Source organism: Gasterosteus aculeatus, chromosome X, assembly GCF_964276395.1.
Source record: "Gasterosteus aculeatus chromosome X, fGasAcu3.hap1.1, whole genome shotgun sequence".
In the NCBI taxonomy this organism is placed as follows: domain Eukaryota; kingdom Metazoa; phylum Chordata; class Actinopteri; order Perciformes; family Gasterosteidae; genus Gasterosteus; species Gasterosteus aculeatus.
Genome location: NC_135698.1, coordinates 15,480,710 through 15,501,518, shown reverse-complemented (window position 1 = coordinate 15,501,518; position 20,809 = coordinate 15,480,710). Strand labels below are relative to the sequence as shown.

Genomic DNA, 20,809 nt, shown 5'->3' with positions numbered 1-20,809 from the left:
CGGGGACTCTGAGGACTTTTACCTGCAGTCCTCCCCTCCACCCGACCCTCCGCCCTATTGTTAGACTGTCGAGCATTTTGAGCCCTTTATAAAAAAGCTGTTCGTAAATTGTCAGTGCTGCAGATCCATCCTGACGTGTTTAAGTCGTAAAGATGGTGCATCAAGCAGAGATGATGTCACACAGATTTATTCTAACATTTCACTTATTGAAGCTGTTTTTGACAAAAAAAGAGTCAATACAATAAAGTAGAGAGAAAATACCCACAAACGTAAAATGCTTGGAAGTTTTCAAGTTTGGAAGCATTATGGTTTTCCTAATTTACAGACGCCAACCCCCCCAATGACAATGCAATTGTCGTACTGTCTGCTTTTACCGGCAAGTCAAATTCCTTGTATGTCTGACATAGGGCGACTGTGGGTGAGTGGAGAGCACGATCATCCTCCAATCAGAGGGTTGTCGCTTCGATCCCAGGCTCTGCTAACCCGCATGTCGATGTGTCCTTGGGCAAGACACTTAACATTGCTCCTGTAGCTGCGACTACAGTGTGTGGATGTTAGTTACTGATGGGCAGGTGTCACTGTGTGTGGTTCTCCTGTCATCAGTGTGTGAATGGGTGTGAATGGGTAAATGATGTCATGTAGTGTTAAAGCGCTTTGAGTGGTCAGAAGACTAGAAAAGCGCCGTAAAAGTACAGTCCATTTACCATTTAAATATTATGGCAATGAACGTTTCCTTATTCCTGAATGTAATAGAGGCCAGCAGCAATGATCAGTGTTTATGTGACCTAAGGACATTATCCTGAATGTGATTTATTGGCTAGATTTATTACGGCCACCCTGCTGCTTCAGGGAAGACATCTTGCAAGCGCTGGCGTTTTGCACATTTACTACTGCACTCTTTATCTAGGGAACAAAGATAAGTTGTGCACACAAAAGCCTGTGCAAAAGGATTTACACACAGACACACAAGCACGCTTCCAGCTTTCAAGCGTAAAAAAGAAAACGAACTCCAGGGCTACTCATTAACTCCTCGGATTGAAGACGAAGCTCCGACGTCGAGTGAACGTGAAATCACGTAGAAGATCGTCCAGGAAATGCCTGCGGACACGAAGCAGCTCACATCCACCCGGAGATGAGGGCCATGTTGAAATAAAGTCTGTACGGTTCTGCGCGTGACACTTCTTAACTCCTCCAAAATAATGATGACACTGTTGTAAGGTAAGGCCTTCGTCTTTTTGCTCAGTGATCTATTGTAGCGCCCAGTTGAGGCGAGGCCGTGCCGTGCCTGACCTGTTGCATCACACCGTGACGCTGGATAAAGTGGATGCTTTTGTTCCCTGTGTGCCGTGCAGCTGGATGTGGGTGCTGACCGAGCCGCTCCTCACGCAGGGGGACCTGCCTGGACACGGCAGCCAGGTGACGCACCAGCACACCTGAGGGCGGGCGGCGCTGAAAACACATCGCCATGTGCGGTGTTGGAGTTCGGTGGTGTGCTAAGACGTGCAAGCAGTAGTTGAACCGGTGCACACACCGGTGCACAGAAGCATTTCTATTCTTGACTTGTTTAAAGCTAATAATTCAATCAATGGATTAATAGTCTGGTGCAGGAAGTGTGTTTTTTATTAGTCGATGGACTCGTACGAACCAAACCGCTCTATAAAATCAACAATCAGGTACATTAAACCCGCTGCCATTTTGCAGTTAGCTGATCTGACATCAAACCACTCTGCTGTGTTTGTACGTACGTGCACGTGAAAGTGTGCGTTACGGGCAGTTACGTGCAGTGATGCCAGTAAGACAATAGCGCGTCAGCGAGTTATGAGAGGCAGATAAAAAACGTTTGACCCTTTAACCCTTAATTATAACACTCGAGGCGGGACTTTGTTGTCAATAATGTTACATTTGTAACATTATTACAGTTGACAATGCACAACGCAATTATTGCACAATTGTTTGTCGGTCAGCAACAATGAAAACACACACTGCTCAATCGATATGAAGGCAAATGGCTCAGAGTCGACATTACCACCCTAATTAATTCAGTTTTAAGCCCTGACTAACTAATCGGTAGAGTATTCACGTCTATCACAGCGTTGTAAGAGCCTTCAGTTTGCACAGTCAGCTGCGCAAATGACCGTAACATGTCGATTTTAGTTGGTCCATGTTTCATACATAACGTAGATGCGCAACAGGGGTCTTGTCGCTTGTTGTACGCAATGAATGGACGGTAAAAGCACTGCTTATTGTGCCATTTCTTTTGTATTGTATTGTTTTGTAAATTATTTCTTACCGTTTAATAATACATTTATAAAAGTTTTAATTTTGGCTAGGAGGGCAGGATCTACCTTCCTGCCCTGACTGCACGTCACTGGTCATGGATGAGATGGATGCAGGTGAGATCCAATCTCACCGTCTTCACAAACACAGAGTTTTATTCCAAACGGGGGGGAGAGGACAGGACAGGACAGGAAGGCATCTGAATCCGCGGGGTCGTGCGCCCAACTTAGAGATGGCACGGGCAGGCCGGGGCACGTGGGACTCGTTCTGGGACTGAATTTGGGGGGAAAGAACTCGGGAGGCTTTATCTCAGCGGGATTAGCTTCTGATCGGACAGATAATTCCCCCAGATTTGTTTCCCTTCGTCATACGTGATCAGATGTGAATATTTAAATACAAGGTTGAATGATTGATTCCATTCCTGATTCCAAATCAGGAAACCAAGTGCTCTTTTGATGCAACGGAAAAACAGACCTTCTGAAAAGTATTAACTCATACAGTATGTGACAAATTTTACAACGAAATCCTTTTTTTTTCCTTTCTAAAGTACTAATTATATTATCACCAGGTACCGCCATGCTACTGCCACATGCTCCTGTTAGTCTGTACTTGTCTGTCTGTCCTGCAAAGCAAATAGAAAAACAGTTTGAGGGCTTAATCCACCGTAGCGAGTTATAAAAACAGACGTCCACTCATGCATTCTGCTGCCTGCCAATAACAGTAAATGTTTATATAATGTATTATAGCACGCGGGTTCCAGCAGTCAAATGGCACCTCCACATTCATCTTACGGACCTATTATCGGCTTTGCAGCATGCAGAAAGAACAGAAGCAGCTCTTGAATATGTCTTAGGTGATGTTGATGTTACATCTGCTTCATGCAGAAGGAGAGATGAAGCGAACAAATACCAGTTTAGTGATGGCATGAGCAGGCTCGGGCATGTGGGTCCGACATCCCCGGCTTGAATGAGCAGCATTACCGAGACATTGACGGCACTGAGCCCTGCTGTCGCTGGAAAACTACAACCGAGGCAGGAAATATCAAAAGGCACGGAGAGTGATGATGGACTGATCTGTTATTGGCCTTATTACAACACATCTCCTTTTTTTTTTTACTGCTTCGACACACTCCTACATGTCTGAGAAAGTGAATGGTACATTTCATGTGATATTTTCATCTTAAAAAAATAGAAATATATATTAGAAGCAGACTGGCTACATATTGTGAAAACTTGTGTGAAGCTCTGTGACTTTTGTTTTGAAAAGTGCCAAAAGAATAAAATTGACTCACCTGTTTATTTAGCAAATCTAAATGCATTTATTCTGTACCAAACAACGATCTTTTTCGGCAGCAGCACAATATTTCATTCATTCATCTGGAACAAACATTTCGCCATCATTGAAAACTGGCGTTGGCCATGTTGCGTTTTCAATGAATCCTCCACTAGAACCGCAAACGTCACAAACGCTCCTCTGGATGCAGAGTTTGTTTTGTCCGCTCCGTGCAGGTTGTGTGCAGATATAAACGGCTCCTTCTCAGCAAACAAACAATGACTCCATGTGCGCTTTACACTCACGTGTAAGTAAAATGAAATCATATCGCATGTATTGACCAACTGACCCAGTATTTATCTTCTTAGTCACATTACTAGATATTTTATCGTATTTGATAATTGGGAATTCCTTAACACAATAACATTAAATCAATCTGCGTCCATGGCGGCTGCTTTAAAGTGTGTTCATTAAAACAGGCGGGCTAATTAAAATGACTGTCGGTCAAAAGGGCCCCCCAGCTGGAATTATACTGCGCACACTATAATCAATCAGGCCGATGATTCAATTTAAAAGCAATCAGCATTTGGTGGGTTTTCTGGAATCAATGGTAATCCGATGATAATTTTGACCCGTGGCTGCTCTTTATTTTTAGTCTCAAATGTTCCTGCTCCCTCGATAGACTGATGGGAACGGGTGTCGGGGCCACCGGGAGCGCTCGGAACCTCGAGCCAACATTACCCGACAAAACGGCCTCGCTTGTCTCCCTTTAAGCGACGATATCAAGCAACAGCCCGTCCGGAGTTTCCTTTATAGAGCGCTTCTGATTAGGAGAGGCAGGTGAGCTGCTGGCGTCGCTTAAACGCTTCACGTTAGATTGTGTGTCCGTTCTCGGTAAATAATTAGTTGAAGTATCGTGAAGGCTCGCCGAGTGATTCAAACGGAAGTGAAGGATCATCCCTTTCACCAAGGCTTTTTAAATAATATGATCAATTCGCTCAGCCGCTTAAAATCTGCTCTCCTTCCGCTCAGATCGAGGAATACTAAATACTTCAAAGTGTGTTTACATCAAGAGCTATAAATATATTTAAACTGTTCCTTGAAAGGGAAGGACATTTTCTACAGGCTCAAGCACAGGAGTCATTAGTCCCACTCAGCGTCTCACTGTGAAGAACAGCAATCACCCTCCTTGTGTGACAGAAGACAGAAACGGCCCCGAAAAAAAACCGGCCCCGGCGGCAGACTCGATCCTTCAGCAGACAGCCGAGGAAGAGAGACACTCGTCATCATGACGTTCATCATATCTCTCTGCCTCGGCCGGAGTCGAGAGGCCCGTCTGAGTCGAGCCGACAACCAGCACTTAAAAGAAAAATAGAAAAACTTCAAACGCGCTGGTGCGCTCGTCTCTCGTCTCGTCCGGGTTCCTACTGGGAGTTTTCCACCAGAAACACGCAAAGGACCCAAAATAACCTCCTGTGTGCTTCAGCGTTTCTCCTCCCGGCGTTTCTTTTGCCTTTTATGAATTTACGGCCACGTTTATCTCTCGCATAGCTCACGATAAGAGAGTCTACCTGCCAGGTCATAAATCTATTAGGCTACGATTAGATAGTTTGCAGGCGGACAGACAGCTGTCCGGTGGACTCTTGTCCTTACAGTTTGTTTCTTAAGCCGGCAGCTGAAGACAAGAGGACACACGTCATCAGGAAAGCAGAAGTGGGGAGTAACGGCTCTTTTGGAACTTGGACCTTGAACTTGGACCTGCTGCGAGATTCAAACTCACTTTTGTTGCCATTTGTCTCCTGCAGAGAACTTCTCAGTCATATTGTCTGTGCACGCGTCAAAGAACGGAAGGACTCGACGATAATTACACAGCGCAGAGATGCTCCTGTACCTCCAGCAAATGCTGAAGTCACGCCTCACACCGACCCAGTAATCAAGTGAGTCAGGAGGAAAGAATGTCTAATAATGGAAACGCACACTCTCACCGAGAACGACAACAGTGTTCATTCCTGCAGTCGCCGTCAAGAGGCTGACAACCACCGTTTGGGCCGATAGCAGATAGTTTCCCCCAGCATTTGTCACTTGGTATTACACAGTAATACAGTAGTAATCACTTATTTTTGGTTCTTATTAAGAATTTTAGAAAGATGAAAAGCAAATGACAACAGGGCGAGGTTAGGTGAGACGAACCGCCTTGGTTAAGCTGAAGAGTACGTCCATGTTTGTCATCATTTCACCCCATTAGAAAATCGCATGAGGTTGTGGTCATCCACCCTTTGCTAGGCCCCGCCCCCGAGCTGCGTCAGAGCTACCAAGGGTCCTCGGACTTTATTCACTCTTACAGATATGCCTCAAAAAGATCAAACTATCTGATCTCCCATGATGAAAAAAAGCTGTTTTTCTCTCCCACAGGTGGCGATAACAGGTGGGGGGGGGGGGTCAGAGGATCATCTTCCGCCCAGCTGCTGATGCCCTGTTACCCCCGGGTCCATTCATCACGGCTCGCTGAGAGTCAGATATGCGCTGCCCAAAAGCTCCCAGCATTCCTCACTTTCCCCTGTGGATGTGCGCCGCTGATAGCTGTCAGGGCTGTGCCCCCCCCCCCCCCTTACACCCCCCACCATGCATTAGCATGGTCGTGCATCGCGATCCCAGTTTATTCGATATCATTCAGGAAGAAGGCACACACATCTGCAAACATTCCATTCCTCTTATGGACATTTAGTTGAACTAACTTACCAACAAAGAAGAAAAAAAAAGAGGACATCCAGCCGATATCTACTCTAAAAACAAGGACTCTCTAGCTGTGTCCTTTATTCCTCCGATCCACCTCCCGCTTGGTGGGCGCATTGCCGGCTGCTCAAATTTGACCCATTTCTTACATGCAACGCGTTGAATATTAATAATGACTTTAATCGAGCGCGTCCTCTGGGCTTTAGGGACACGGCTCATTGACTGCAGTTTACTTTTGCTACTGGATACACCAGCGTTACGCTTGTGGTTTCCTGCCAAGCAACAACTGCAAACAAACGCTCCTACAATGAAGGCACATGCAGCGGTGTTCACACCGGCTTATGGTACAAGAAGTATCCTGCATAGTAACACACACACACACACACACACACACACACTCACTCACTCCTGTGTGTACTTGCCCTTTGAAAGCATATGCAGTGTATTAAGAAAATCCAGGAGGATAAGCTAATCCGCTGCGTGACTGATGCTGTGGTTAACTAAAGATGAAGTTGTGAGGAAGGGGGGGTATCACATTGACGGACCCTGAGGCAGGATGAGGGCGGAGGTTAACTGCGTGTCATTATTGATCAGGTGATTCAACTGATTGATCGAGTCCATGTTGATGGATCGGAGGGGAGTGCCTACCGGCGAGGTAACGACTGGCTTACAGCTGCACGGGGAGGGGGGAAGGTTACCCCCCCCCCCCCACACACACACACACAGTACTCAACAACACACAACACAACACAAAATGATCAGCCGCATTGAGCTCAGGTGACCCACCCAGTCAAGACTCTCCCACTGGTCTTGTCTGTAGGTTTAGGATCATTGTCCGGGTTGCTTGGCTAAGTTCACCGTATATGGACGTGAGCAGCCTCACATTAAAGAGGGAAGTCCGCTCTTTGACCTCATAGTCACTGTTCCGATTCATGTCCGATGTGCCGAGAAAAGACTTTCTAACAAGTGGCCACTTCAATCTGCAACCACGATAACGCACGAGACGCACAAATATAAAACACCTACAAAAAAACAATACAACTCACAACATAATCAGTTTCTCCACATGTTCCCATGAGACAGGCTTGCATGTACGAACGCTCTGAACCAGAGGGGTCAAAGGTCACGAGCAGGTTATGCTCCAGTGTCTTGCTCAAGGACACTTGAACACAATGACAAGGACACAAAGGGTCGGGTGGACAGGCAAACCTTGAGACCACCTAGTTACTGGGACTCTCCACCCAACAACCTGCCTGCACTGAACAAACATCCTGTTACCCACCTCACAAGGCCCGTTACCCTAAAAGTAAGAAACCAAGCGATGCCCAAACAACAGATGACTGATTTTATGTGTCTGAAAGACGTCGTAAACTGTCGCTGATCTACAGAGTCTGTTCACGGGGCCTGGAAAAAAGCTTTAGATGTATTAAGTACCAGTGGTGTTGGAAAACATAAAAAAGAAAGTGCTTGTATTACAGTTAACGTAAAAGCCAAACATGGAAAGATTAACCCGTCTAATACTTCATTTAATTTACAAAGAAATGCACCCTCACAGTGCTTCTGTTACCTTGTTGGATGTTATACCCATATACACAAAACTTCAGCCTCTTTGAAAACTATTTAGTCTAAAATTGGTCTTCTTCGAAGTCGACCTCTACACAATAAGCCCCGCCCACTCCCAGCTCTTACCACGTTGTAGCAGGACTTCCTGTCCGACCCCGTGAAGTGATACGGGTCGACCGTGTTGCACCCCTGCATGTACAGCTTGAACATTTTGTTGATGTGGCTCACGGACATGACGCAGACGGCCGAGTTCGGGGTGGGCTCCGGGGAGTTCGGCTTTCCCCGGGCGAAGGCGGCGAACAGCACGTCGCCGCCTTCCTCCACTAACAGCTTCTTCTGGAGCTCGACGTCGTTGCCCACCTTGCCAACGTGGGCCGCCTGGAGGATGTTGAATACCTTCATGGGTTCCTCGGAGCGCCGCCGCCTTTTGTCGGTGCTGATGCACTCGAGAGGCATCTCCACGTAGCGGCGGATCTCCACGTCCCCGGAGCACATGCGGGCGATGCGGGTGTGGTAGGCCTGCGAGTCCCAGCTCACCCGCTGCACCGTGAGGAAGTAGGTGAATGGTCCACTGTGGAAGGAGTAAACGTATCGCAGGTAGTAGTTTCCACGGAGAGACGGGATCAGGTCCATGTGCGAGCGGGCGGAGAAGAAGGTGAAGCCGTTCTGGCTCGTCTTCATCTTCCGCAGGGCCAAGGTGTGGGGACGCGTCGCGTTGCCCGAGACGTTTCCGCTGCCCGGTATCTCTGAGTTCCCCGCGAAAAACTTGATGACGTTGCTTTCCACGTTGAGCACCTGGGAGCCCGAAGGGCTGACGACCACGTCCGAGTCGCCGGGCTGACCCTTGCGCGGCCTCGCCTTGTCGCCGAAGCAGGACACTTGCTCGTCTACGGTTTTGGGGCTGATGTCGTCGTCCAGGACGTGGCGGCGGCAGACCCCGTTGTCCGCCGAGCCGCAGCTGAACAAACCCTTGTCGTAAATGTTCTCCACCACCAAGGCAATGTTCCGGTTGTCCATCCTGCCGCCGCCGCCGGAAACAGCACCGGCTGGTTTCTGGCCGCAGGTCTCGTTGGCGAGCAGGGGCCCCGTGCGGTACTCAGACAGCTTTGTGAGGTTCGGGGCCAGGGCGTAGATTCTGTTCACCGCCCCGACGTAGACGATCCCGTCCAGCGTCACCATGTTCTGAATCGGAAAGTCTGCGGTGAACGTCGGGAGCTCGAAGGAGACGGAGAGGTCGAGTTTGTTGGTCTGGGAGGAAGCATCACACTGGGCCCGAGTGCCGGGGCACAAGGACCACAGCAGCATGGCGGCATGGAGGGAGCGGAGATTCATCCTGTTCCAGGAACAAGAGATGGGAGAAATTAGTGGGTGAAACTTCCCTGCTGGAACAAAGAGAATTGAATAAGTTCATCATGAATATCTGGGAATAGGTGGCCTCGATTGTCTGTAGTGTGAATGAGTACGAAAAGGGGGCAGCATGTGCTGAATAGGAAACAGAAGGACACCGAAATCCCCTTTTAGACTTTCAAATGGAACTGTGTCAGAGTATAGAACCAGGCTTTACTCACTCCACCACAAGCAGTGAAACCATTCACATCAAAGGGCCTGGAGGCACTGTGGTGACACAAAGCCTCGACATCGGCCTCCGAATCATCAGCACTGACTCCACTGACCAAAGACAAACCCCACCGCCGGACCTCAGTGAGCCTTTTAGCAGCGCAGAGAGTGACCACAGCGGGGGGGGGCAGTGAATCACCCAGAGAGCCGCGCTCTGGGGCCTGAGTTTAGACGGCAAAGGGCCCGAGGGAGCGCAGATAAACTTAATTAAAACAAACGAGGCTGGAAGGGAGAAGGCGAGGAGGACCTGCCTGCACAATGATAAATAACCACAGCTAACTAAATGGTAATCCACTGGGAGTGAGGAGGGAGGGGGCGGGGGGGGGGGGGGGGGGCACCAATGAATGTACATTTGCATGCTTTCTGTCCGCATGTGGTTTCACCAAAATGTCTTGTACAGCAAAGATAACGAGGCATCAGCATCCAGCGTATTTTTGTTGTTTTTACATGCACGCTCTCAGTCAGTTAAACTCACTGAGATCCCCTGTGGGCACATTTGGATTTATGACCCAAGTGTCATCGCCCTTCGTTTTTTTCTGCTTTTTCTGTTGTGTTTTTTCTTCACACGTTTTAAGGACAATACAGCGAGACTAAAAGAGAAGTGCATAGAGGCAAAACTCCTATCAGAGTTTAACGCAGATAATGATACTAATAAGTGCCAAATATAACACATAAAAGGAAAAATTGAAAGAGTTTAAATGACTTTTTAAATGAAATGTAAAAGTATAAATTTAAAACACACATAAGATGATGTTAAAGAATGGCACAGCTTTGTCTTGTTTTGAAGGATATGGCGAGGTCTTGTTTTGCTCTAAAGATTATGAGTAACAGTGCACTTCAGTGCGCACCTGCACCATCGCATCGCACGCCTGTTGTTTTCTGACAAAAGGCGGTGAAACGGGGAAAATGTTTCGGTTAAAGAGGAAAGTGACTCATGGCGAAAGGTCTCAGAAAACACAAGGCTGGTGAAATTAGGTTAGGGGCCAGAGAAATAAAGCCATTTCAAAACAGGCTGTGATATCCACAGGAGGAGGAGGAGCGATTTGCGACTTTCAGTGTGCGTGCGTTTTTACGCATGAAAATACCCATAGAGCGAAAAAAAAAGAGAAGAAAAGAAAAGCGCAGAAATTTTGGGGAAAAGAAGACAATAAAGCTCACCTGTTTACGAGCAACGGTGCTGTTGGTTCCCTGGATTCAAATCATATTCCGCTGGTCTCTCCGGGAGAGGGACTTCTTGGACTTTCTCATCCAAGTCCAAACGGGTCGCTTAGAAACCTCTTCTCCCTGAGATCAAATAAAACCAAATAAACAGAAAGGGACCGACTTGTTTTCCTCCCCGGCGGTAAAATATCCTGATGCTTTTCTCTGCGGCTGAGACCCGGTGTGGCTCGACACTGACTAGCTGACTGACAGACTGCATCCAGCACAGACACGCTGCTGCCGCGCGGCTCTGCTCCGTTGAAGCCCCGCCCCTTTCTCCCCAGACCCCGTGACGCAAACAGGTGCTGCACGGAGCTCAGGTGAGACAAGATTTATCCACCAGAGGGGAACGACCCGGGTGGCGCTGGGGTCCCATCGGATCTGCACATCGGATCTGCACAGAGTCTCAGTCCAGGGATTTCTGTTTGAATTCACCATAACTACTGTGGTCCGATTACACCAGACGCCAAATCACCGAAGGTGCCATTACATTACATTACGTCATTAATGTCATTTGGCTGACGCTTACAATTAACAACATTACAACCACTAACTAAATACATACATCTAATAATACAGAGAATTTGCAGAATGCACATTTGCATGCTCCCCATCTTTGTTCCACCAGCAGCCCTCGTCAACCTAAAGAAGCACAGCAGCTCTTATTTTTAACATGCATGACCAGTGTTGCATAAACTCACTGAGATTGGGCACATTTTGACTTATGACTTCACAGCTCGTTAGTGTTTTCAGTGTTGCGTTTCATCAGTTCATCAGTGTTTTGGGAGAGAACATATAAAGACATATATTCTTATTCTTTTAATGAAGAATGCTGCCTAATGTTTGTTGATGTTACATTACATTACATTACATGTCATTTAGCTGACGCTTTTATCCAAAGCGACGTACAATAAGTGCATTCAACCATAGGGTACAAACTCAGGAGAACAAGAAACAAGAAAGTGCAATTTCCTCAAATAAGCGAATTTACAATTTGCTATAGATGCTATGATGTTGTCGAATGTCAAGATTCTTTTTGATCATGTATAAAGACGTTATGCAATATGGTGGCAAATTTAGGCTCAAAATTGGTCATAACCGATTAGCTGAAGAAATTTATGAGACAAGCGAGAAGTTATGCCTTTCGAATCGAAAAGCGTCAGCGAAGTATTAATGAAGCATATTTTACCATCACGACTGCAGAAATGTTCAAAATGAAAGTAGAAGTTGGCATCGGCACCACGAAGGAAGGTCTTTGTTTCTTCTCCAACCTGCGCTGTGCGTCACGTTAAAACGGCTCACTCAGCCGTAAATAACAAGCTCAGTTTTAAAGGCCACACCGACTGTGTGTGTCTCAGCCATGAATCACAGTGGCCGGGACCCAAGAACACTCCTTTGTCCCGCTTCCTGAGAGGAGGCCAGTGGGAATGAGGGCCGTGAACCCTGGTAGCAGATGCAGAAGTAATAGGTAGACGCTGACTTTCTGACATGAGAGGCTTCAATGAGACGGACAGACGGCCAGAGGACGAGCGCCTGCAAGCAAGCAGGTCGATGAGTGATGAAAAACTAAACAGCAGCTTCCTCTCCTCCTCTTCCTAACGATGGAAAGGCTCATGTCGGCCTCGTTCCTTCTTACCAGAGCCCCTTTTCGTTTTTCCACTCTCATCTGGGTGATTTCCCAGAGGACGACGCTGTTGCACCGGGGAGCCCTTAAAGTGTCAAAGTGGATCATCAGCCAGGACCATTGAAGAAGAATCTTTATTCACAGTGACGTGCAGCTACAAGACGTAAGATCCTGGTGAAATTCTGAGAAACAAAGCGGAAGGCAGAATTTGAGTTTGTGAAATCGGTGCTCAGAGAAGATGTTTAAAGGAAAAGTTAGATTAGTTTAGTTCAGCAGAAAGACTGAAAACAGAAAGACGCAGATAACCTAAATGTTCCTAATTAACACGCTGGATCTCGCTTGTTTAATCCGTACAAAATCTTAAGTGTAAAAACAGTCCTTTATGTTTTTACAGTAGGCTATGGGCAGGATTCATTTTTCTCTCACTGTGTAGTTTTAGTCCCTTTAGGTTAAGTTCAAGCCAATTATGATCAGGTTTAAGATCCAGCGTTTTTTCTGATCCGAAATGTCAATGAAAGAGACACATATACCAACCAGAAGGGCTCAGAATGACCACAAAGACACACAAAACAACTTAAAAGTGATACAAAAAGCCAACAATGACAAAGTGAAACCAAAAGAGTAATAAAGAGACAACAGCCGGGTGCATTGGAGGACAGGTGTCGGGGCCTTGTGTCAGTGCCCGGGGGCCATTGTCTCATCATCGGCCCCGCCTGCCGTGTCTCTCCTCCACCTGTTCACTTATTGAATCACATCTGGATGAGAGCATCGTCTAAATATCGTGACATGTAATTATCGTGTTCTCATCGGTGCTGATCGCGTGAAGCTCGACCTTCTCCACCTTTTTACTGCTGAGCAAACGTTCCTCCTTCCCTCTTTGTAGTCTGTGTTTTTTGCCTCCAGGCACTTCTGGCGCAGTTGTCAAGGGGTTTGTCTGACGGGTTGTGTGTGTGTGTGGGTGTGTGTCTCCACCCGAGGGGTGCGTTCGTGTGGCTCATGCGGTGGTAAACTACATTTTGGATCCGGGCCTCTTGGCCGGGAGGCGGAGAAGGTCGGCCGGGTGGTGAACCTCACACTGTCGGCATGCAGAATGTGGGAAGCGGCGAGTATGACACGCGCTGCAGGAATGATCTGCATCAACACCTGCAGCACTGCGGCACGGTCCACTTCCTGCGCCAGGTTTGGTCCAGGCTCAGCACAACACGACGTAAAACAGGAAGTGGTCTTCAACAGGGACGCTGTTATAGGACATGAATGTTGCTGTAGAATAATTCTTGAATGGATGAAACAGAACTTATGCAAACCCCTGCAGCTAAAGATCCAAAACCAGCTGGGAAGCCTGAAACGAGAAGAGCGGCTTCGGGCTAAAGCCTTCAAACCCGGATGTGCACAACCAAAGAGCATTTGGGATTTGACCCTTCACAACAGCAGGAATCTGACCCCTGATGGCGCCATCTGCAGGTACTGCAAGTGTGATGTATTATTGGATGTAATTAATGATGCAATAAGGTGTTTCTTACTTTAACGTGGATTTCACTGTTTTCGTGGATTCCCTACAGGAGCTTATCTATCACGAGCGGGTCAATACAAACTCTGGTTAACTGTGACCGGGGCGGCAAACCCTGATGGATGCTTTCGACCCATCGCCCCTCGCCCCCCCCCACCCGTGGCTTCAATCTGCAGATGGACGCTTCACCTTTAGCTGCCGGGGATTAAGTGTGTCATCACTCAGCTGAGCATCTCCACAAACGAGCTTCTCCTGCAGCGTCTTCACAGGTGACGTGACGCCAGTGGGCCTCTTCTAATGTTCTTTGGTAACCAGGCGCTTAAAGACAAATATTAAGTGTGGATGCTTATTTCAGTAAATGTCTGCAGCGAATCACAGCCGGACAGACGCATCGTTTCTCCCCTCTTCTTCTGCCCGAGTTTCTGATAAAGTCACTCCTGATGAAAAAGGAAATCAAAAGATCCAAATCTCCTTCTTCACAGGAAATGGTGTCTGAGGCAGACGCAGGAGGAACCCGACAGCCGAGGAGCTGCTGCGTCCTCGTCCGTCTCCGGATGGACGGCTCGTGTGAAGACCATCGGCCTTATCACAGGGGAGATGTGATGAGAGGAGCTCAGATCTCATATTCACGTCCAGCTCAAAGGCTTTGATGAGGTCACTTCATCACAGCCTTTAACACGTGCTGCGAATATTTAACTGAGGCTCAACGTGACGGAGAATTGTGATGACTTACAAACATCTCGCCATGTTGTCACAGAGCAGATAATGTTAATGTGGATTAGTGGTTGGAACAACTACAGATCCCACTCCCTGTTTCTGTAGTGTGATCAAACCCGCTGGTTGGGCAGAAGGAGAAGTCTTTCATGTCGTCCTTGTCTTGTCGAGCTGTTTATAGGAAGCCTTTTAGAGCTCTTAAACGCTCCTGTATTGTTTATCCATGGAAGCTTTTACTAAAATAAACACAGTCAAGTAGCAGTAAAACCTCAGTATTTTTTTTATAAATACTCTGTAGTGTGTATTTATTCTACACTTCTGTCTCATTCTGCTTATTTCAATACAAAATTTAATCTGCTGTAAGTGTTAATCCCAGAGATTGAGTTTCCTCAAAATAAATGTGTTTAAGGGGCAAAATTAGCTCTGAAATGAGAATTTATTACCTTCAAATCACTTTCTACCCCAATCAGGTAACAAAATGGCGATCGAGGCAACGGCCGTCCAATGAAAAACTCTTTTTATTTGCAGTATTATCTGTGGTGACATTTCCCAGCACTGTTTTGTTCTCTGGTAAGTGAGATCCAAAAACACACCTGCAGTTACAGAAAATTGCCACAGCAAAACTGAAATATTTGCGATTGAGTGACTTTAAAAGTTTATCAGATGTGTTGTTTTTGAACACGCAGTTTCTTTGGTTTAAAATCAAATGAATTCTGCTTTTTAGATAACATCAAATGAAATCATCTTTCTGCAGATCTTCCTAACATAACAATGTTCTTTGTTGATTTGGTAGTTCGCCAATCAACAAAAGTCACGTAAGTCAACTTCAGCACACATCTTTCTGTATAAAGACTGCATTTGTTTTCCAGTGCACTCTTTATAATGAGAGACCTGTCCTGCCAGAGACCTGTCCTGAGGACCAGGTGTTGCCGAGGAGAGGGGCATGTAGAAAGGAGGGGTGGGGGGGGGGGGCTTCTTCTCGGTAAATGTCAGGATGGAGGCAGCTTCTCCGAGGGGTTGTTTGTTGAACCCAAATAAAGAGGACTGTGTGTGCGTGTGTGTGTGTGTGTGTGTGTGAGGCTCCTCGGGTCCGCTGATGTGCGATGAGTCAGCGCCCACTGATGGTTGTGAGCCGCCACCGGTCGCACACAATCCGCCGTTAGGAGTGTTCACGGGAGAGCAGAGCAGAATCATGGAACATGAAGAATGAAGAATAAAAAGAATAAGTGTTTCAATATTTCAACTAACAAAAAGCAGGTGGGAACGATACGATCTAGAAGTTTCCTCTGGCGTGATTTAGGAATAAAGTCCTGTGAGTGAGCTGGAGGAAGACGCCACTGTGGAGACTTTACGAGAACTTTACAAGAACTCTAACAGCTGCATTGTGCACAAGCCCTCTGAGGGTCTTTTTGTCTTTTTCAGGGAGGCCTGTGGGAAGATCAGTGTGGTAAACCCTGCTGGATTTATCAAAGCATGATGTATTTTTATCTAAATCCCGTTTGGACAAAAAGCTTTTAAGTTGTTAGAGAATAAAATGCTGATTGAGATGTTGCCTTCACGTGATTTATTAAAAGCGAGATCAGCTGGGTCGGAGGTCAGGCCTCAAGAGACTTAAAGCTCTCAGAGCCCAGGCGACGTGATGGGAAGGGAAATCTTCTCAGGTGAATGATGAAGCACCAGAGGAGTCTGTGATGTCTGCTGAGAGGAAAACAGCTGCTGTGGCTACGTCACCTCCGACTGAGTCACCGGAGGACAGACCGGAGTCCACCTCACCTCCGATGGTCTCCGATCAGATATTAAAATACAACAACATGTTTCAACATCATAATTCCAGCTCCATAAGTAAAGGGTCAGTTTGGTGTGGAAGAACTTGAAGAGTGTACACAAACCCGATCCCCACCCTTGCAAGGCTCCTGTGGCTGAAGCAAAACCTGGCAGCAGAGGACTATATGCTGTTAGAATTATTATGATGCCAGAAGCTTTGGAAAATATTCAACAATGCCATAAAATCAAAGGTCTTTTGTTTCTGCTGCATTTATCGACTCGTCCCACTAGAGGGCGCTGTCGCATCGCAGCAGCTGAGACGAGTTACTCAAAAAGGGAGTTAGACAACTTCATAAAAGGTCATTTTCTTTTTATCTATGCACGTTCACATGATGGTTTGAGCCTTTCCCAGCATGCACCTCAGCAGAATAACACCTAGGATGTGTCCTCCAGCCCCCGGGCTCCGGCTCAGCACCGATGTTCTTATTTGTTGGTAGTTTACAGCCTTTAATCCATCTGACCTTTGGAGGACTGCGAGCTGCAGAGAACATGCAAAACAGTGCAGAGAACAGGAACAAACCGGGGGGGGGAGGGTGGGGGGGCACATGCCGAACCACCAACCAACAGAATGTGGGCTTCCTGACGCGGCTACAAGTCAATAAGTTTGGGCAGTTTGTCCCTCTCTCATTCCAGGATGCATTGATTGGGTTAAGGAACAGAAAAGAAGACAAGATAGAACTTTACTAATCCCAAAACAATCCATATATTCTCCTGCATCCTGTGTGAAAATGTGTTTTTGTATTCTTTCATCTTTTAACCACATCAAGCTTCGGCCTCTGGGACTTGATAAGCTGCACTTTTGCTCACCTGATCACAAGCATTCTCTCAGCTGATTAGATTGGTTGTTAATTCTTAAAAGATCCAGAGAACCACTTCATATCTTTGCTTGGATAAAGAAAAAAATCACAATTTATTTGCTACAAATGTGACGTATTGTGCAGCAGAGTTATTATGATTTCTTACTGATGACACATGCTTCTAGTCTTGAACGTCATGAGTCACAGTCACACTGAGAAAATAATTATGATACGTGCATTGATATTTCAAATCAGATCACCGTTCAGCTGCTGTTGGGTGTTTTTCTTCCCAGTTGCTTGAACTGGCCAGTAGCTGCAGAACAGATGAATGAAACCAGTCAGCATCTTCTGTGAGTCACTACACAATTAGATTTGCTATGACTCAATGTCATAAGTGATAGAGGGAACAAAAGATCCACTGTTAATGTTGGACTTTCACATGAATCACACACTGGTGATGCCTTTTAAAGAAGCTCTAGATAAAAGAACAAACAAATCCACATTGGGGTTATATTAAATTTTAATGTGCACAGCGTGATATTGTACAATGAAAGCAAGGAAAGGGGGAAAACAAACATATTTTCTTATAAAAATATCACTTTTGGAGCTTAAAAACATCACAGGTGCTGCGATGTTACCGTCCCAGTGAGAAGACGGCGGGTAGAGTGAAGGTGACGGAGTAAAGCTTAGCGTAGTGTCTCAACAAAACAACCCCCTCCACCCCTCCACCCCATTGCAGAACCCCACCCTGTCCACAGTCAGAAGTGGGCACATCTGTTTACTTAAAAGTTTAAACAAAAAGACAAAAAAAGGATGGATGGGAAATAACGACCAGATAACAACAAAAAATACATTTAAAAAAGAAGAAAAAAAATCAGACATTCCATCTCACATTGTCTGAATTCCAAAGTGTTAACCTGTGCGAGTACCACAGGGCGTCACAAGCATCTCCACACAGGCGCTAACTTCAGTGCTTTTCACTAACAGTACTTTTCCATGGATTGGTGCACTGGAAGGAGGCGACACCCATACAGCACATACAGGACATGAAAACTACGGCGCACACGTTAAAAACTCAAAGCTCTTCATGTTCGTAGTGAAGCAAAAGAAAAGAAGCATCACGATGGGACGACGCGTTTAGAGCTTCACGGAAAAACAAAAGGCCAAAAGAAGAAAATTATTGTCACACACACGAGGAGGATGGTGGTGATGGAGCTCTGAGTTTGAGGTGGAGCAAGAAGAGAGTGGAGCTGAGATGTAGATGATGTGGGGGGGGGGGGGCTAGCGGTGGAGGGAGGGGGGGGGGCGTGCTGCGGTGCAGGACGATGAGTGGGCAGCGAGGCGATGCAGGTGCATGCAGGAACGAGGGCAGGTTCAGTGTGTCAGACTGCTGGGAAGCCGGGAGGGGCTTTGGTGGATTGGAGGTCATTGGGGGAGGGGGGGGGGGGTGGGGTAGAGGGCAGAGGGGGCAAAGGGAGGGCCGTGGCTGTGCTGTTCGGCCTAGAGGCTTATTTTGATTCTGCTGAGTCAGATAGAATTTAGCAGCGCTCGCTTCGCCCCCCCTTCCCCCTCCCAGCCCCCCCCCCCCCCCCGACGCGGCCTCCCCCCCCCCCCCAAACCCCAACACTCACACACACACTAGAGAAGACAGGGACACACCCCGACATCTCCTCTTCACATGAATCCCTCAAAGTGAGAAGCTCTCCAGAGGACGAACGGAAGGAATTGACATCATCAACAACAAACAAAAAACAACAACAACCCCGGAGAAGAACCCTTTGATTTCCTGTTGCCACCTGTTTGGTTGTGGCGACACTGGAGAGAGGTCAGGTGCCATGTGACCACGCCTCTTCACCTACACACAACCCCCCCCCCCCCCTCATCCTCCCTTCCCCACAGCTCTGGAAAAGTCTCACCTCTCGTTTTCCCCAGAGGTCTATTTTGTTGTTCTTCTTTGACCCTCCCCCTCTTTCCGTTAACCAGTGTTTCCGCGTTGCCCCTCCTCTTCCTCATCCTACACCCCCTTGGTGGTGCTGATCCGGATGCTGCTGAGGCACTTGCCCATGGCCTCGAACAGTGGGTCGCAGAAGGTGTGCACGCAGATGGAGTAGACGCGGCCTGACGCAGTGGATCTCGATCAGGTAGCTCTTGACGCACGGCACCACGGCCCAGATGTGCAGGAAGGACAGGATGGCGAAGAAGATGCCCCAGATGAGCGCCAGGGGGATGCCCACCAGGGCCGTCAGCAGCCGGTAGCACCAGTACTTGGTGACGGTGAAGGTGGTGAAGCTGGCTTTCCACACGCCGTCGAAGCTGTAGGTCCCCGCCGGCTCGGCGATCACGTCCTCGAAGTCTACCTGGGGAGGGAAGAAGAGGAGGAGTCAGAAAACGTCGCCATCTTCGTTTTGGAACCAGAAGAGATAAGAAAGGGTGGAGCCTTATTGATTAATAAGACGGCTTTATATTTCAATACATTTTATGAAGTGATTTTAGTTCTAAGATGTAAACTACAACAATGCTGTCAATCACAGGACACAGTACAGCACTCATCAATAACCACCCCCCCTCACACTCACACACACACGCACACACACACAGTCCAGTCCGTGATGTGGACACATAGATCAGCAGCTTCCCTCCCTGTGCACACGTCAGTTTGAGATGGAGGGTTAGGGGTTCTTTGGCAAGATTCACATCTCCGCTCGCAGTGACTGGTACCCAGTCTACACACACACACACACACACGCACACACATACACACACACAGTATGGCTGGAGAGAGATGGATAGATGATAGATAAGATAAAAGTCAGCTGAAGTAGAAAACTAAAGGTCAAACCGTCCTTGTGTTCACATACTAAACCTTGTGAGGACGGTGGTCTGTTAAAAGGACTCAGCTTGAATCGAGTTCCTAGAAGCTTTTAGCCGCTGTAAACACTCGCTGTGTGGCACCTTCTTTCTGCAGTGTGTGTGTGGAATAAACGGGCGTGTTGCACACACTGTTATTGTGTGATCAGCGAAGGTGAAGCCTTCTCTCTCCGCCGCTTCCTGAGCGCAGAGTCAATATTTATGTTACAGTCACTCGGAGACGGTGTCTCGCCTGTCGAGCTACTCAGGGCCATGACGGTAAGTCGAGCAGGTGGTACCCAGCGACCCCCTGACGGTGAAGTGGAAGTGAGATCCTCTCTGTTTGGATGACGTAACGCACACCAGCTGACCGGAGGCATTGAAGAAAAGCACATTGCGGTTCACTTTCCACTTTTTCCATCTTGGAACTCTCTGCTGGTTAGTTGATGCACTTGTCTCCTTTCTTAGGACAATTAATCAAATCAGTTTTTATCTATTCTGTTGGCTGCATCTTATACATGGAGTTATTTAAGACTAAGAGCACAGACTATAAAGCATTTCTTAGGGCTCAGAGTGGACGTTCTATTTGTAACAATGCTTTTCACATATGCCACTTCTTTGCCTCAAACAGCAGCTCGCAGGTCCAATTATTTCCCTCCAAGCAGCAACATAAAGCTTCTCTCACAGCACCAACCGTGGAATATAAATCTGACTGCGACCACAAAACAGTCCATTCAATTTTTCCACAGCTACACATTTTAAAGTGGACCCACTCGGCTCCATTTTCCAGGACTTTGATTGCCGAGCGGAACAAACACTCAGCGGATGGTGAGG

The 20,809-nt window shown here is 47.2% G+C and overlaps 2 protein-coding genes across 2 annotated transcripts in view; both read right to left on the bottom strand.

The window, feature by feature from the left end:
* Positions 1-11,513, bottom strand: part of met (MET proto-oncogene, receptor tyrosine kinase) — a 49,918-nt gene extending 38,405 nt beyond the window's left edge. Inside the window, exons 1-2 of the mRNA XM_040163394.2 lie at positions 10,621-11,513; positions 7,972-9,178 (exon numbers count right to left, since the gene is read on the bottom strand). Of these exons, the coding sequence (XP_040019328.2) occupies positions 7,972-9,177 (1,206 nt within the window). The 5' untranslated portion in view covers position 9,178; positions 10,621-11,513. The remainder of the gene's footprint in view (positions 1-7,971; positions 9,179-10,620) is intronic.
* Positions 11,514-17,630: 6,117 nt separating this feature from the next.
* Positions 17,631-20,809, bottom strand: part of cav1 (caveolin 1) — a gene marked incomplete in the record, with an annotated part of 3,836 nt that continues 657 nt past the window's right edge. Inside the window, 1 exon segment of the mRNA XM_078082405.1 lies at positions 17,631-19,487. Within this exon segment, the coding sequence (XP_077938531.1) occupies positions 19,138-19,487 (350 nt within the window).